Below are 19,166 nucleotides of genomic sequence, written 5' to 3' on the forward strand. Positions count from 1 at the left end.
CAAATGGGCCTAACGTATTCCCCATGTTTTGCTATCGGAATTCCCTTTTGGAAAGTGATCCAAGAAGCAATTCCCTTCCACATATCATTGTATCTGTTCCACAAAACCATATCTGTATATAACCTTGGACATTACAAAAAGTGGAGACCTTGCAGCATCAAGGCCTACATTGAGACATCTCTGCCATGACGCTTCAATAGATGTGAGTGGAAGGTGAAAGGTCACAGAGGGACAGTACCAATATGAGGGGGGGGGCACTTACAGATCACTGGCAGTGGACGAGTTCCTCGAGGGGGCCTTGGGTGAGAGGTCAAAGTCTGAGTCGGAGCGGTAGAGGAAGGACTCACGGCGCTGGCTGTGGTAGTTGGCCTGGAGCACCAGGCCGGAGCCGGGACTGGCCGGCGGGTCCAGGGGGCTGCGCCCCACCGACAAGCCATTCTCAGCATCAAAACTATGGGGAAAGAGAAAGAGGGAGAGAGCAAATGAGAAAACAATTCACTGTTTCAAACTTGTAGCCAAAATCAAAGCTCCAAATCAACAATAAAAATGTAAGAACTGTTCAGATTTCAGTAAATATGAATTTTACATACAACACCCTAAGGGTATCACCCTTTAATGAGAGTGAGGAGAGTATAGTGAAGAGTAACCTGAGATGGGAGAGTGATCGAGAATAGGCCACAGCGGCTCTCAACATGTATCATGATTTAGCACGTCTTTCAATGAAAGCTGCTTATTATCGTCATCACCATCATTTATAATTGTAATAACCATGCTCCAAAAATCACCCACGTCACAAATGATGCTCCATCACTCAATAAATGGAGCGCACCTTGTGCACACAGAACAAACACACACTCAGTTAAAGCACAATACACAACAGATTTTAATCATTCGCAACAAGGCACTTTTCTTTGAGACTGACGTCAAGTCAGACATCACCAACGGGACAAAGGAATCTTCCCTCCTTTCCCCCCTCTAAACAAATTGAGTGCATTTGAGAAGCCCAAACTAAAAATATCAATGGCGTCAATAATAGCACAAACCCTTTCAACAACGAAGGTGATTTATCAAAAGCACAGGAAATGGACGCATACAAAAAAAGCCCATCATTGTTCTGAGTCACACCAATAAACCTCCATATGAAGGAAACAAATGAGTGGTTGAGAGGGTGAAGAAAACGTATAATAATACATTGTGGAGTTGACTACGTCAGAAAAGTGTATCTGAATGGTGTTGGCTGGTCAGACTACGGGAACTGGCTGTTTGATGACGAGGGTCGGCCTGAGGCACCTGCTGCACAGATTCACAGATCTATAAACCATCTTTAAGGCCATTCACATGGATAGGAACGGATCCATATACATTAAGATTAGTGCAGCTCTGCACCGCCTAGCCCAGGTTTACATGCGTAAACAGTTCTCTTTGATAATAATGCATCTCACTAGTCTAAAGGGGCTTAGTCTCCTCGTCTCCTTCCCTTCATCTGCAACAGATCTTAAAAACACAGATGAAACCCATGGAGATTCCCAAATGAATTATACACTACATATCTACCCCATCACATCTACCTGCATTTCAGATCAGTACAAAGGGAAGGAGACAAGATAAGGAAGCCACTGTTGAGACGCAGCCAAGAGTCTGCACTGCACTGCCTACAGCAGAGAGTCATGATGATGGTCCATCTTGAGCCAAATAAAGGCATTTCTCATTCTCGGCGCGGTTCCACCTTGATCCACATCCACATTCCAACAACCTCCGCTAACATCCAAGCTTAGCGCCACTTGGTATACAAGTTCTGATGAACTCCAGAGCCGAAAAATTGGTACTTTAGCAAACAACCATTGCGGTAACTGTGGCTGTTTTTGGACAGAAACTGGATGTAGCCTGAGCCCTTTGCAAATAAATAGTGCAAAGTGATATGAAAAAATAAAAGCCTCATGCTAAAACAGTTATGGAATATGGAATTTAAACTAACTGTGCCAGAACTGTCCCCGGAGATGTCTCTCAATGATATGAGGCAATTACACAACATTAACGTCTCTCGTCTGTCAGATGAGCTATTACACAGCAATAAAACTGGCATCCAGTGCTTTAATAATGGCAAAGTCAAACTCTCGGCTCTGGTTCAACTGAACCTAATTGGGATCCCCACTGGAGGTATTTTTTGCTACCTGTCAGGTGCAGACATGGAATTGATAGATACAGTGCCTAGTGAATGTCTACACACCCCTCCTCAAAATCTCCACCACCATATTTTTTTTTGCTACCAGTTATTCCATTAGAGACTAAGCCCTGTCTAAGCCGATGAAAGAATATTTGGGGCCTTACTGCTATTAGCCCATACAAATGCATTGAATAACAGATTCATTACGTGGAACAACAGATAGTCGGCCTAAATTAAACAACTAAATTAAAAACTAAAGTCTTGGGTCAAATCCATTACACAACACAACGCAGATGTTGGCACAAGATGGAGGGAATGTTGGAGCATATTAAACTAAGGAAATTACAGTTAACGAAAATGTACATATAGAATTTATTATACAAGAGAAAAAAATCTGAAATTCTACAGCACAACGGCAGAGTCATGTCTTAAGTGTAAAACTAACAATGACTCAATAATCCGTACTTACACGGAATGCTAAAAAGTCCAAAAGTTATGGGTGGAGCTAGAAAGTGGGCTATCAGAAGTATTTCAATATAAACTTACTTTCAATCCGTCTGTCTGCATATTTCAAAATATGGCATATTGGGGTGTAGTGAAATACCCAATGGACTGGACGATTCTCTTTTCATCACTCATCTTGAAAGAAAACGTATACAAAAAACCTTGAAATCAATCAATCTGCAATCATTAACACAATGGAAAAATCTAATGTTTTTTTATTAAAATATTTAGATAGTATAGTGTTTCTGTAAGTTATTGTTCGTATGTGTATGTTTGTAACTGTTTGAGATGAAAAATATTATATGAATATAGAAAAAATTATGGTTTTCCAAGAGGTGTAGAGTGTTCCTGAGTGTTCCAGCCTCAGTCCTGATTTGCTTGAACATCAGAGACAAGGTTTGAATATTTCTGTCCATCAATGACACCCAAGTCCCAACCAAATTTACTGAGCTTGAGTAATTTTGACAAAAACAATGGATAAATGTTGCCCTAAGAGTTGTGAAAAGTTGTCAGAATCTGATTCAAAATGATTCACAGCTGTAATGGCTGCCGAAGGTGCCAGGAAGTAGGTTGTGTAGGTTGTGTAGATCGGTAGGAAAACATTTCCATTTATTCACTTTTGAGATGTAATTTTAAGGCAGCAAAATGTGAAGACTGTGCAAGGGGTGTGGTCATAGTACATTGGATTGCTGAAACACCTGTTATATTAAATACATCACATTGTAAGGTACTATGTCTATATGCAGGACCACGATTTATACTGTATATTTGATTTATTTTCTGTTTGTACGAAAATGGTTTACTCCCACAGACAGTGAGTCACGTGGCCATGGCTTGCTATATAAAGCAGGAAGACAGGCATCAAGGCATTCAGTTACTGTTTGATTGAAAGTTAGAGGGCAAAACGAGTGACCTAAGCGACTTTGAGCGTGGTATGATCGTGGGTGCCAGGCGCTCTGGTTCCAGCATCTCAGAAATAGCCGGTCTCCGGGCTTTCCACGCACGACAGTGTCTAGGGTTTACAGAGAATGGTGCGACAAACAAAAAACATCCAGTCAGCGGCAGTCCTGTGGGTGAAAACAGCTCGTTGATGAGAGGTGGAAGGAGAACGGCAAGAATCGTGCAAGCTAACAGGCGGGCCACAAACAGGCAAATAACTGCGCAGTACAACAGTGGTGTGCAGAACAGTAAATTGGAATGCACAACTTGTCAGTACTTGTCACAGATGGGCTATTGCACCAGACGACCACACTGGGTTCCACTCCTATCAGCTAAAAACAAGAAGAAGTGGCTCCAGTGGGCACGCGATCACCAACACTGGACAATTGAGGAGTGGAGAAACATTGCCTGCTCCGATGAATCCCGGTTCCTGTTGCGTCATGCTGATGGCAGAGTCAGGATTTGGCATAAGCAGCATGAGTCCATGGCCCCATCCTTCCTGGTGTCAACGGTAAAGGCTGGTGGCAGTGGTTTAATGGTGTGGGGAATATTTTCCTGGCACACGTTAGGTCCCAATTGAGCAGCGTTTCCATTCTCCAAATAATTCAGGCTGTTCTGGAGGCAAAGGGAGGTCCGTGTAACGGCTGTCTAATGCCTCCTCCTCGGATGAGGAGGAGGAGTAAGGGTCGGACCAAAACGCAGCGTTGTATGCAGACATAATGGAGATTTATTAAAGAAAGACGAAACACGAAAACTCTTACACAAACTACAAAACAATAAACGACGTAGACAGACCTGAACTTGAGAACTTACATATACACGAAGAACGCACGAACAGGTACAGACTACACAAACGAACGAAAACACAAAACAGTCCCGTGTGGTGCATACAGACACAGACACAGGAACAATCACCCACAAACAAACAGTGAGAACAGCCTACCTTAATATGGTTCTCAATCAGAGGAAACGTCAAACACCTGCCTCTAATTGAGAACCATATCAGGCAACACATTTAACCCCACATAGAAACACATAACATAGACTACCCACCCAGCTCACGTCCTGACCAACTAAACAAAGTTAAACAAAGGAAAATAAGGTCAGGAATGTGACAGTCCGACCCGGTACTAGATGGTTATACCTAATAAACTGGCCACTGAGTATATCTTCACATACTAGTTTAAATAGTTTATATTTTAAACTCATTTTCAAATTTTCAAACCAAACACATGCAAGTCAAATTGTGGGAGCTATACCCATGTAGATTTTACCCATGTCAAATGTACAATGTAAAAATGGCTACAGTAGGCACTCCATACATTTTTCCACCCACTTCATTCCCTGGGATGTTGCATTAAGACAAGACGCTGGTCTGTTACATTGTGTCATGTGACAAAACACTATACATAGCCACAGAGAGAGACTGAATACACAGAGAGAGACAGAATACACAGAGAGAGACAGAATACACAGAGAGACATAATACACAGAGAAAGACAGAATACACAGAGAGACATAATACACAGAGAAAGACAGAATACACAGAGAGAGACAGAATACACAGAGAGAGACAGAATACACAGAGAGAGACATAATACACAGAGAGACATAATACACAGAGAAAGACAGAATACACAGAGAGAGACAGAATACACAGAGAGAGACAGAATACACAGAGAGAGACAGAATACACAGAGAGAGACAGAATACACAGAGAGACATAATACACAGAGAAAGACAGAATACACAGAGAGAGACAGAATACACAGAGAGAGACAGAATACACAGAGAGAGACAGAATACACAGAGAGAGACTGAATACACAGAGAGAGACAGAATACACAGAGAGAGACAGAATACACAGAGAGAGACAGAATACACAGAGAGAGACAGAATACACAGAGAGAGACAGAATACACAGAGAGACATAATACACAGAGAAAGACAGAATACACAGAGAGAGACAGAATACACAGAGAGAGACAGAATACACAGAGAGAGACATAATACACAGAGAGAGACGGAATACACAGAGAGAGACAGAATACACAGAGAGAGACAGAATACACAGAGAGAGACAGAATACACATAGAGAGACAGAATACACAGAGAGACATAATACACAGAGAAAGACAGAATACACAGAGAGAGACAGAATACACAGAGAGAGACATAATACACAGAGAGAGACGGAATACACAGAGAGAGACAGAATACACAGAGAGAGACAGAATACACAGAGAGAGACATAATACACAGAGAAAAACGGAATACACAGAGAGAGACATAATACACAGAGAAAGACAGAATACACAGAGAAAGACAGAATACACAGAGAGAGACAGAATACACAGAGAGAGACAGAATACACAGAGAGAGACAGAATACAAAGAGAGATACTGTCACGCCCTGGCCTTAGTATTCTTTGTTTTCTTTATGTTTTTTAGTTAGGTCAGGGTGTGACATGGGGAATGTATGTGTTTTGTAGTGTCTATGGGGTGTTGTATGTGTATGGGGCAAAGTAGAGTATAGTTGTCTAGTTATGTCTATGGCTGCCTAGATTGGTTCTCAATCAGAGACAGCTGTCATTCATTGTCTCTGATTGGGAGCCATATTTAAGGCAGCCATAGGCAGTAGGCTTTTGTGGCGTGTTGTCTATGTCTATGTTCTATGTTGCAGTTGTGCACTTAGTTCTGTTTAGCTTCACGATCGTTTGTTTTGTTCATTTTGTAAGTGGTTGTTTTTTCCCTTCATTAAAGAAGATGTATTTTTCACACGCTGCGCCTTGGTCCTCTCTCTCTCACGAAGACGATCGTGACAGAACACCCCACCATCCATGGATCAAGCAGCGTGAGAGGAACCAGGACTCGTGGACTTGGGAGGAAATATTGGACGGAAAGGGACCCTGGGCTCAACCAGGAGAATATCGCCGCCCCAAAGCTGAGCTGGAGGCAGCGAAAGCAGAGAGGCGGCGATATGAGGAGACAGCACGGAAACAAGGCTGGAAGCCCGTAAGTCAAACCCAAAAATTTCTTGGGGGGGGGCTCTCGGGTAGTTTAGTTGGGTCAGTCGGGAGACGTGAGCCAACTCCTCCTGCTTACCGTAGGGAGCCGGTGAGGGCGGATTTGGAGGTGAGCGACGCAGAGACAGTAAAGGAGTTAATGGAGAAATTGGAGGAGAGAGTTATGAGGGATGTACTGGTTTGGTGCATGAGGCACGGCATCCGTCCGAATGAACGTGTTGGTGAGTTAATGTCACCGGGAACAGCTCTTCATACTCGTCCTGAGGTGCGTGCTAGCCGTCTGGTTAAGACAGTGCCTACAGCACGCACAAAGCCTCCTTTGCGTCTCCAGAGTCCTGTGCGTCCTGTTACTGCTCCTCGCAATAGCCCTGTGGTGCGTGTCCCCAGCCCAGTACCACCAGTGCTGACACCACGCACTAAGCCTCCTGTGCCTCTCCAGAGCCCTGTTCCTGCTCCCCGCACTAGCCTTGAGGTGCGTGTCTCCAGTCCGGTACCACCAGTTCCGGCACCACGCACCAAGCCTCATGTGCGTCTCCAGAGCCCTGTACGCACTGATCCTTCTCCCCACACTCGCCCTGAGGTGCGTGGCCTCAGCCCGGTACCACCAGTCCCGGTACTACGCACCAGTCCTATAGTGCGCCTCGAGAACTCAGTGTGCCCTGTTCCTGCTCCCCGCACTAGCCTGAAGGTGCGTGTCCTTAGCCTGGTACCTCCAGTTCCGGCACCACGCACTAGGCCTACAGTGCGCCTCAGCCGGCCAGAATCTGCCGTCTGCCCAACGGCGCCTGAACTGCCCGTCTGCCCAACGGCGCCTGAGCTGCCCGTCTGCCCAACGGCGCCTGAACTGCCCGTCTGCCCAACGCCGTCTGACCTGTCCGTCTGCCAAGCGCCGCATGAACTGCCCGTCTGTACTGAGCTTTCAAAGCCGCCCGTCTGTACTGAGCCTGCAAAGCTGCCCGTCTGCCATGAGCCTTCAGAGCCGTCCGCCAGACAGGAGCCGCTAGAGCCTTCCGCCAGACAGGAGCCGCTAGAGCCTTCCGCCAGACAGGAGCAGCCAGAGCCTTCCGCCAGACAGGATCAGCCAGAGCCTTCCGCCAGACAGGATCAGCCAGAGCCTTCCGCCAGACAGGATCAGCCAGAGCCTTCCGCCAGACAGGATCAGCCAGAGCCTTCCGCCAGCCATGACCAGCCAGAGCCGTCAGCGAGCCATGACCAGCCAGAGCCGTCAGCCAGCCATGACCAGCCAGAGCCGTCATCCAGCCATGACCAGCCAGAGCCGTCATCCAGCCATGACCAGCCAGAGCCGTCATCCAGCCATGACCAGCCAGAGCCGTCATCCAGCCATGACCAGCCAGAGCCTTCCGCCAGACAGGATCAGCCAGAGCCTTCCGCCAGACAGGATCAGCCAGAGCCTTCCGCCAGACAGGATCAGCCAGAGCCGTCAGCGAGCCATGACCAGCCAGAGCCGTCAGCGAGCCATGACCAGCCAGAGCCGTCAGCGAGCCATGACCAGCCAGAGCCGTCAGCGAGCCATGACCAGCCAGAGCCGTCAGCGAGCCATGACCAGCCAGAGCCGTCAGCGAGCCATGACCAGCCAGAGCCGTCATCCAGCCATGACCAGCCAGAGCCGTCATCCAGCCATGACCAGCCAGAGCCGTCATCCAGCCATGACCAGCCAGAGCCGTCATCCAGCCATGACCAGCCAGAGCCGTCATCCAGCCATGACCAGCCAGAGCCGTCATCCAGCCAGGATCCGCCAGAGCCGTCATCCAGCCAGGACCAGCCAGAGCCGTCATCCAGCCAGGACCAGCCAGAGCCGCCAGCCAGCCAGGATCCGCCAGAGCCGCCAGCCAGCCAGGATCCGCCAGAGCCAGCCAGCCAGGATCCGCCATCCAGTCCGGTGCTGCCCCTCAGTCCGGTGCTGCCCCTCAGTCCGGAGCTGCACTTCACTTCGGAGTTGCCCCTCATTCTGGTGTTGCCCCTCATTCTGGTGTTGCCCCTCATTCCGGTGCTGCCCCTTAGTCCGGTGCTGCCCCTTAGTCCGGTGCTGCCCCTTAGTCCGGTGCTGCCCCTTAGTCCGGTGGGATTCATTTGGAGGGTGGCCATTTGGAGGAGGCTACCAAAGCGGGTATTGACAATGGTGGAGTGGGGGCCACGTCCCGCACCCGAGCCGCCGCCATGATGGGGCCCACCCCGGACCCTCCCCTTTCTATTTCAGGTTGTGCGGTCGGAGTCCGCACCTTTGGGGGGGGGGGGGTACTGTCACGCCCTGGCCTTAGTATTCTTTGTTTTCTTTATGTTTTTTAGTTAGGTCAGGGTGTGACATGGGGAATGTATGTGTTTTGTAGTGTCTATGGGGTGTTGTATGTGTATGGGGCAAAGTAGAGTATAGTTGTCTAGTTATGTCTATGGCTGCCTAGATTGGTTCTCAATCAGAGACAGCTGTCATTCATTGTCTCTGATTGGGAGCCATATTTAAGGCAGCCATAGGCAGTAGGCTTTTGTGGGGTGTTGTCTATGTCTATGTTCTATGTTGCAGTTGTGCACTTAGTTCTGTTTAGCTTCACGATCGTTTGTTTTGTTCATTTTGTAAGTGGTTGTTTTTTCCCTTCATTAAAGAAGATGTATTTTTCACACGCTGCGCCTTGGTCCTCTCTCTCTCACGAAGACGATCGTGACAGATACAGAATACACAGAGAGAGACAGAATACACAGAGAGAGACAGAATACACAGAGAGAGACAGGGGCAGAAGGGGAGAGTAACTGTTCAATCCAAGCAGAGAGAGATGATGAGAGAAAGGGAGAGAGAGTGTGAGAGAGAGAGATAGAGAGAGGATTCTACATTGGCAAGAATGACATGGCATTGCGAGGGGAGCTGTGTGTGTATGTGAGAGTGAGAGTGTGAGAATGAGAAGAAGGTATTCTAAAGATACCTGTGCCAGGAGCTTGTGCTGTCGCTTTCTCTCCCTCCTCTCTAATGGTGCATCTCTCCCTCCTCCCTAATGGTGCATCTCTCCCTCTGGCTGATTCCACACGCTCTAGCTGTCTCTGACTCCGCTCGCTTCTGCATCTGCTAAAAATAGCCTCTTCGTGCGGGAAATAGAATCAGAGATTCTAAAAATAGGTTTTCAGGTGGAACGGGTTCCCTCTCTCTCTCTGTCCCCCGCTCCCTCTGCATCGACGAGACCAGATTCTTCCCTCCATTCATTAATATTTATGGCGGGTTTCTATTTGAAGCAGATGTCAGGTTAAATTTAGTCTCCATAAACAAGTCTCTGCCCCTGTCATTCCCTCGCTGCCACTTACAGAGCTTTCCCCTCGGAGGCCCGGCTCAAAGTCTTCTGAGTGGGCCTTCTGACTTAATCATCAGGTTGGACTTTGTTTACCTTTGACTCGAGTACTACACAGTGACAGCGTACTACGGTTAACTTGCCTAGTTGTTTTGTGGAAACCATGCTCTACGAAAGTACACAGTGTTTCCTTAGCGCACTGCCGAGCTAATAATCTTGTTCGATAAGTATTGAAAGTAAAAAAAAAACGATTTTGGAAATGTTCAAGCAGTATGTTGAGATGAAATTTGATTGCCATTACACTTGACGCAGTGGAAGTGCTGCATGGGCCAATTTTGGCCATATCAACAAACATGACTGCAATCTTAGAACTTAGTTTTTGCTATCTAGAACACAAAAAGTGTTATTTGCCTGTCACTATAGGAGAGCCCTTTGAAGAACCATTTTTGGTTCCAGGTATAACACTTTTGGTTCCATGTAGAACTCTTTTTACAGAGGATTCTACATGGAACCCAAAATAGTTCTACCTGGAACCAACAAGGGTTTTACCTGGACCCAAAAAGGATTCTTCTATCGGGACACCCGAAAAACCCTTTTGGAACGCTTTTTTTCTAAGAGTGTGTAGTCATGCGGAGGTATGACAATTGCTGTGTGACCACAAATACTGCTGGACACATGCAATCATTTGTGTGTTTGTATGCATATGTATGTTTCAAATGGTTTTCATACACTTATAAACAGAAGACCACAAGTCTACACGTACAACCTCAGGCTTATACATGGAGGCGTGACACCATAATGAAATGCTGAATATATCAGATGTGTATTTGTTTGGTGTTCAGGGTCAAGTTCAGAGCAGAGGAAGCTCCCCTACAGCACCACCATGGCTCTTTGTGCTTCTGGACTCCATTGTCTTCTCATTCCTATGCTCACCAGTCACACCCTCAGGAACAAACACACGTGTGAACAGAAATGAAAAGAAAGGAAAGGGAAACAGTCCAGAATAACCCTGGGGAGTGTGTGTTCAACACTATATGGTCATAGTGAGTGATCTGAGAGCTGTAGTATTATGTTGAGAGACTGTTTTTTCTTCTTCTTGGGATAGGGTCCCTCTACAGGGCTTTGTTGAAATCACAAGTCTTGAATGAACTTAACCGAGTTCCCTAGAACAACGGAGAGATGGTAGTAAAAACAGCTATTGATATTCTCATGATAGGCCTTCACATTGAAGAAGATTACATGATACTGCAGTAGTGCTAAACACACATTTTAGTCTCTGGGAATCAATACCATGCACTCAGCAGCCAGTTTATTAGGTACACATCCCGTTTACTAAAATGTATCACTCCTACAGACAGTGAGTCACGTGGCCGTGGCTTGCTATATAAAGCAGGCAGACAGGCATCGAGGCATTCAGTTACTGTTTGATTGAACGTTATAATGGGCAGAACAAGTGATCTAAGCGACTTTGAGTGTGTATGATCATTGGTGCCCTGCATGCCGGATTCAGTATCTCAGAAACGGCCGCCCTCCTGGGCTTTTCACTCACGACAGTGTATAGGGTTTCCCGAGAATGGTGCGAAAAAACAAAAAAAATCCAGCCACCAGTCGTCCAGTGTGCGCAAACAGCTCGTTAATGAGAAAGGTCGAAGGAGAATGGCAAGAATCGTGCAAGATAACAGGCTGGCCACAAACCGACAAATAACGGTGCAGTACAACATTGGTGTGCAGAACGACATCTCGGAACGCACAACTCATCGATCATTGTCATGGATGGGCTATTGCAGCAGACGACCACACCGGGTTCCACTCCTATCAGCTAAAAACAACAATAAGCATCTCTAGTGGGCAGGCGATCACCAACACTGGACAATTGAGGAGTGGAAAAACGTCCGACGAATCCCGGTTCCTGTTGCGTCATTCTGATGGCAGAGTCAGGATTTAGCGTAAGCAGCATAAGTCCATGGACCCATCCTCCTGGTGTCAACGGTACAGGCTGGTGGCGGTGGTGTACCGCCGTCCAATCTGCAGCCACCGCGTGATGCCATTGCGTCAGCATGGACCAACAACCCTGTGGAACGTTTCCGACTTGTAGATTCCACCCCGAAGAATTCATGCAAAGGGGGGTCCGACCCGGTACTAGATGGGTGTACCTAATAAACTGTCTGGTGAGTGTATAGTCATTCATTCTCGTCTAGAATTGAAGTAAGTTACTGTGCAATCCAAGAGCTTTTGTGTATAGAAAGGCATTAGGCCGAGGGCCAGACAGACAGACATAAAGGCAGACCCGCAGGAGAAAATATAATGTTTCTCTGAAACACACCTGATTCTCCTCTGTTCAAAAGTCCACATTCCAGGTGAAACGTTTCATGAAAGAAAGGGAGGTGTGTTACTTAACGAGCAGCTTGGTAAGTAAGCGTGATTGATGTCAGCCTGTCAGTAGGTCGGTAACCTGACACCCCTCCTGCGTCACTGCATGTCACAGCTGCATCAATTCCAGCTGGGGAACATTAGAACACAGGAGCACCCTGCCTGCACTGTGGAAGGTCTAGCTCGTCCCTCTGAGGCACAGTATTATATGAGAGGCAGAGGTGAGAAAGAGTATCCCCGTAAAACCTGGCCTGTCATCATACTACTCCTCATCTGACTCCTCATACATCATACTCATCCACAGAACTCTCCAGACATACACCATTACACCAGACCGGCTGGTCAGCACCGTACAGTTAGTTACACCAGACCGGCTGGTCAGCACCGTACAGTTAGTTACACCAGACCGGCTGGTCAGCACCGTACAGTTAGTTACACCAGACCAGCTGGTCAGCACCGTACAGTTAGTTACACCAGACCGGCTGGTCAGCACCGTACCGTCAGTTACACCAGACCGGCTGGTCAGCACCGTACAGTTAGTTACACCAGACCGGCTGGTCAGCACCGTACAGTTAGGAACACCAGACCGGCTGGTCAGCACCGTACAGTTAGTTACACCAGACCGGCTGGTCAGCACCGTACAGTTAGTTACACCAGACCGGCTGGTCAGCACCGTACAGTTAGTTACACCAGACCGGCTGGTCAGCACCGTACAGTTAGTTACACCAGACCGGCTGGTCAGCACCGTACAGTTAGTTACACCAGACCGGCTGGTCAGCACCGTACAGTTAGTTACACCAGACCGGCTGGTCAGCACCGTACAGTTAGTTACACCAGACCGGCTGGTCAGCACCGTACAGTTAGTTACACCAGACCGGCTGGTCAGCACCGTACAGTTAGTTACACCAGACCGGCTGGTCAGCACCGTACAGTTAGTTACACCAGACCGGCTGGTCAGCACCGTACAGTTAGTTACACCAGACCGGCTGGTCAGCACCGTACAGTTAGTTACACCAGACCGGCTGGTCAGCACCGTACAGTTAGTTACACCAGACCGGCTGGTCAGCACCGTACAGTTAGTTACACCAGACCGGCTGGTCAGCACCGTACAGTTAGTTACACCAGACCGGCTGGTCAGCACCGTACAGTTAGTTACACCAGACCGGCTGGTCAGCACCGTACAGTTAGTTACACCAGACCGGCTGGTCAGCACCGTACAGTTAGTTACACCAGACCGGCTGGTCAGCACCGTACAGTTAGTTACACCAGACCGGCTGGTCAGCACCGTACAGTTAGTTACACCAGACCGGCTGGTCAGCACCGTACAGTTAGTTACACCAGACCGGCTGGTCAGCACCGTACAGTTAGTTACACCAGACCGGCTGGTCAGCACCGTACAGTTAGTTACACCAGACCGGCTGGTCAGCACCATACCATTTTGTCAATATCTGGTAAACAGAAGGCTGTAAATTAAAGCCGAACCCAGTGTCTCCCTTTTTTAAAATGAGAAGTGCTGACTCTGACAAAGGTTCGTAAACAGAAATTAGCATTGTCTTGTTATTAACTCCATTGCACCTGCAAGGGTACTAAAGAGCAACACTGCCAATACACCAACAAAAATGGCGAGCAACAGAGTTGTACACAGGATTGACTGCATCATCACTTGCAAGGCCAAGACAAAATAATTAGATGTGGCATTAGATGTTAGGCCGCAGGCAGGGTGAGGAGGGGAGGTAGCGAGGGGTACTGAGGTGAAACTATATTGGGTTGGATTAGGAAACTCCCTGGCTGCTGAGGTTGAATGAGAGGTCTACTGGGACACAGTTCCTGGTTCAGCCTGTCCGCTGTGAGTGTGCTGCCTAGTCTTCATTGTTCCTAATCAGACATTAGAGAGGTCGTGATCCTCGCATGGGGAATGGGCTTGGGCCAGGAGAGTCTAAGTATAGGCTCAGAGAACATACTCAGTTCACTGACTATTTATTTAATGGACTATACAATACATAACTGAGAATTGTGCATGGAAAGTTAATGTATTTGTAGCACTTAATTAGATCTGGGCTCCCGAGTGGTGTATTGGTCTAAGGCACTGCATCTCAGTGCTAGAGATGTCACTACAGACCCTGGTTCGATTCCAGTCTGTATCACAACCAGCCGTGTTTGGGAGTCCCATAAGGCGGCGCATAATTGGCCCAGCGTCGTCCAGGTTAAGGTTTGGCCGGGGTAGGCCGTCATTGTAAATAAGAATTTGTTCTTAACTGACTTGCCTAGTTAAATAAAAAAAGAAATAAACTACTTATAAACATTATTACATAGTTTATTTACTAGTAAGTCAAGTAAAAACATGTATTAGGCCTGTTGTTCATGATTTTGTAAATATTAATTAGTACATAAACATGTCATGGTGAATAATTACTAAGAATTAATTAATGGCTAATAAACTATTTAATATTGGTTCATGAGCAATTTACTCTCAAATAAAGACATATCACGTATTTGTTCATTTGATTTTGCACGTCTTATTGCAGGAGCAGCCAAGAGGAGAAGCAGCCAAAAAATATGAAAAATCACAATCTGGGTCTGTATAATCAGCACTTGTGCATTTTGGCTCACCCTTTGAATGGTTTTGCATAAATTTCTGTCTGCACTCACTTTCACTCTGTTTATATTACTTTACTGGGCGGCTATATACTGTACGTTCCCTGTATTGTTGCTAATGTCCATGCACCATAGTCTTAGTGTGGGTACACAACGTTCTAGAGCTCATTAACTGAATCTAACTCAAATCAAATCAAATGTGGCATGCCAAGGACCAGAGCATTAACCACAGAGCAAGACATTACAGGACTTCCCATTAAGATAAAGTGAATCATAGGCAAAAAAAAAATTCCCATCTCCAAAGACAGCTAATTAACTGTTGTGTTTGGGCTATACACACGCACACACACAGGCACACACTCCTTGCTGCACAATACATCCGTATAAACACACGTGAGATAGCCATCTGATGTTCCTAGACGGGTAAATCCACAGCTGTGCTGGGTCATGTTATGGGGATGCGATGAGCACAGATGATGTGTACTCCAAGTTCTCTCTGATTGTTTAAATCAACGTCTCTAAGCACAAGCCTTTTACTTAACCCGCAAATAAAAACAAGACGTACGGCACTGGGGCGCCCGGAAGAGAAGCATAGCCCATACAGTCTGAGAGGTCCGGTGAGGACATTTTACATAGGCCTACAGCACAGACCCCTTTGTGAATTAGTATGTAATGTGTAATGACGGATAGTGCTTCTGACCAAATACAGGCCCAGCCTAACCGACGCCATAACACATAAATATGTCATTAAGTACATAAATAAGATACTAATACTGATTAAAGCAAAAAAAGGCCCACGTAAACAAAGTACATAAGCACAATTCTGCTCTCACGTACGCTTCTAGCATAACAGTGTATTGTGAAGAGGACGTTTGCTTCGGTAGGGCTGAAGCCGGCGAGTTGAGAACCTCAGAGCCATAATTCATAAAAGAGCAGTCTAACTCCAAAACAGAGCAAATGGGGGCGCATCGAGTTGAGAGGTCAAAGGGTCTCAGGGTCGGCTATTACAGTGTGTGTTTCAGGGCTGAGGTGAAGGGAAAGGGAGGCGGTCTGGCATTAAACTCGGATGACTGGTGTGAGGAAAAGTAGCAGAGGAAACACAGTTGGGATAGGGGTATTATTACTGTAAACATCTTTGGCGTTAACACATGTAGCATTACGTTATGTGGCATTAGCAACGAATTTACACAGAAACGATTAGCATATGCGCTAATGATCTAGTATTTGCTATGGCACACATTCACGGTTTCTCAGGAGCGGCTGTAAAAGCGTTTCACATCTTCTTGAATCTGGAGATCTCCTTAGTGGACAGTTAAGTCTGGGGGTATTAGGAAAGCATCCACTCTGGGGAGTCAAGAGAGTAATTCAATCATGACAGAACTCTCAGTGAGCCTGTAACAAATTACCCAGGTGCACACCATAGGCGTGCAACCCAATACCACCAAGACCTCAGTCTGTGAATAGATAGATGGATGCCTGTGAGGATCTCCAAGACCCACCATTACTAACCTACTCAGAGGTGATTTTTAAAAAGCTTGGAAGTTCCTCTAGACACATTTATAAAAACGAGTCTTCTCTTGGCTGTTACCGGCACTTCCCTTGCCAGAGGAATGAGAGCTATATTCTGTGGAAGAGGCTTGATTACTTTATAATCTGTGTAAGTGAGGTGTTTTGTATGCCAGCTAATGGCTTGAATTATTTTATCAAGAGCGCATTGATGTAACATTCCATGGAATTAAGCAATTGTCGACCTATGGCGCCAAAGCAATATTTAAGTCTAATCTAATCTTTCACTTTTTCTTAGAAAGTGTTTCTACTTTCTGACAAAAACAATTGCTGTCTGCATTTGGCCTCGAAAAAATCAGAACGAGCCCAGGATTCATATTATCTAAATTTGACATATCAAGCATTAAGATCTTTTCCACTCACTTCAAGTTGAGTTGGACGAGGGAGTTCATTTCTTTCTACTCTGTGTTCCAGGAAGTATACTGTAGAATACTGGAGATCACGACAAAAGCAACCTCAATTACCTCATTCACTTACCACTAGCCAAAACTGTCTGTGGCCCAAAACCCTTTACTCACATGAAATTACTCACATGAAACCAAGACAGACCAGACACAAAAACCTCATACTTGTGTGCTGTCAATGTCTCATTTAGAAATAATCCTAAGGCTCCATTGAATTTTTCAACTCCCCCTCGTGCCATGACTTGCATAAATGTCATTGCCACTTTATATTTTTATTTGGCCTTTTACGGAGAGTGTTGGGGGAAATTAAATGAAAGGGCCTTCGACAGACAGCTGGATCTGAACAGTTGAGGAAAAAGAGGTGGGACAGCATAGCTAAAACAGATTTAATAAACAAATGGATTTAATCAACTGGTTTTTCGCATTCAATTTAAAGTGAGGATACACTGTGACCACTCTAGTCTGCCTCCCTCAAGCATATTACAGCAGCTGGTAATACAATTTTAAAGGGCAATGGTTGTTCAATTAATAGAGTGAGATTGATCCATGTATCATACATAGGATGTTCACAGAGCATGACAGTTAATCACTATGATTCACTCTGGAATCTTCTAAAAAACAGGTGGTACATTTACAGCGGCAGTGAGGTTCTACGAATAACCCCAAAAGATCCCCTGTCAGCTGAAGTACGCAATCACAGCTCCCCCAAGAAAAAACTGGTGTTATGGAGGGAAGCAGATGTGCCCAACACTTACATTGAACAAAAATATAAACGCGACATGTAAATTGTTGGTCCCATGTTTCATGAGCTGAAATAAAAGATCCCAGAAATGTTCCATACGCACAAAAAGCTTATTTCGCTCAAATTTTTGGTGCACAAATTTGATTACATCCATGTTAGTGAGCATTTCTTCTTTGCTAAAATAATCCATTCACCTGAAAGGTGTGGCATATCAAGAAGCGGATTAAACAAAATTATCATTACACCACAGGTGCACCTTGTGCTGGGCACAATAAAAGGCCACTCTAAAATGTGTAGTTAGTCACACAACACAATGCCACAGATGTCTCAAGTTTTAAGGGAGCATGCAATTGGCATGCTGACTGCAGGAGTGTCCACCAGAGCTGTTGCCAGATAATTTAATGTTAATTTCTCTACCATAAGCCGCCTCCAACATCATTTTAGAGAATTTTGCAGTACGTTCAACCGGCCTCACAGCCGCAGACCATGTGTAACCATGTCAGCCCAGGACCTCCACATCTGGCTTCTTCATCTGCGGGATCGTCTGAAACCAGCCACCCGGACAGCTGATGAAACTGTGAATTTCTGCTCAAACTGCAGAATTTCTGCACAAACGGTCCAAAACCATCTCAGGGAAGCTCATCTGCATGCTTGTCGTCCTCACAAGGGTCTTGATCTGACTGCAATTCAGTGTCGTAACTGACTTCAGTGGGAAAATGCTAACCTTCGATGGCCACTGGCACGCTGGAGAAGTGTGCTCTTCACAAATGAATCCCGGTTTCAACTGCACCGGGCAGATGGCAGACAGCATGTATGGTGTCATGTGAGCGAGCAGTTTGCTGATGTCAACCTTGTGAACAGAGCATATCTGTATTCCAAGTCATGTGAAATCCATAGATTAGGGCCTAATTTATTTATTTTAATTGACGGATTTCCTTATATGAACTGTAACTCAGTAAAGAAATTGTTGCATTTACGTTTATATTTTTGTTCAGTGTAAATATGTCCTACCTACATGGAACTCGCCTAATCATAACATCATATGTAACATAAAATATAGCATAACATGACATATAGCGGTATAAACAATATGAATCTAATTTCTGTGCAGTAAAGTGGAATGTCTCTACCGTAAATCATAGATAGTTGAATCGTAACATGCCGCCGGTAGGGTTGCGAGACCGGTGTCTGATGCCAGACTAATTTGTATCCATCCTCCCCATACAATTCCACCCCTCATAAACCTATCTGTTTATATCTGAAGGTGCACCCATGCAGACAATATATATGAAAGAGGGCCTAACCTTGCCGGACGACTCAAACTGAATTTTTCCGCTGCTCTATGTTCGCTACAGACTTCAGTCTGAGCCTGCCATAGTTGAAGTCGTTTGTGGTGACGTCAAAATGAGGGGTGTTGTACAAAACAAAGTCATCAGCAATTGGATCATCTCTAACCAGAGTATCAAAGCCAATTATTAATTTTCGAAATGCTGTTTTACCCACGTGTGTTCTGGCTCTGGCCCAACCCATCGGTTTCTGGACCAATTAGAACGGTTAGAATGTGTTT

At 45.9% G+C, this 19,166-nt stretch overlaps 1 protein-coding gene across 1 annotated transcript in view; it reads right to left on the bottom strand.

The window, feature by feature from the left end:
- Nucleotides 1-19,166, bottom strand: part of LOC120020480 (cAMP-specific 3',5'-cyclic phosphodiesterase 4D-like) — a 105,549-nt gene that overhangs the window by 37,424 nt on the left and 48,959 nt on the right. Inside the window, exon 2 of the mRNA XM_038964180.1 lies at nt 263-451. Coding sequence (XP_038820108.1) covers nt 263-451 — 189 coding nt within the window. The remainder of the gene's footprint in view (nt 1-262; nt 452-19,166) is intronic.

This window comes from Salvelinus namaycush, chromosome 25 (assembly GCF_016432855.1).
Source record: "Salvelinus namaycush isolate Seneca chromosome 25, SaNama_1.0, whole genome shotgun sequence".
Classification (NCBI taxonomy): Eukaryota; Metazoa; Chordata; class Actinopteri; order Salmoniformes; family Salmonidae; genus Salvelinus; species Salvelinus namaycush.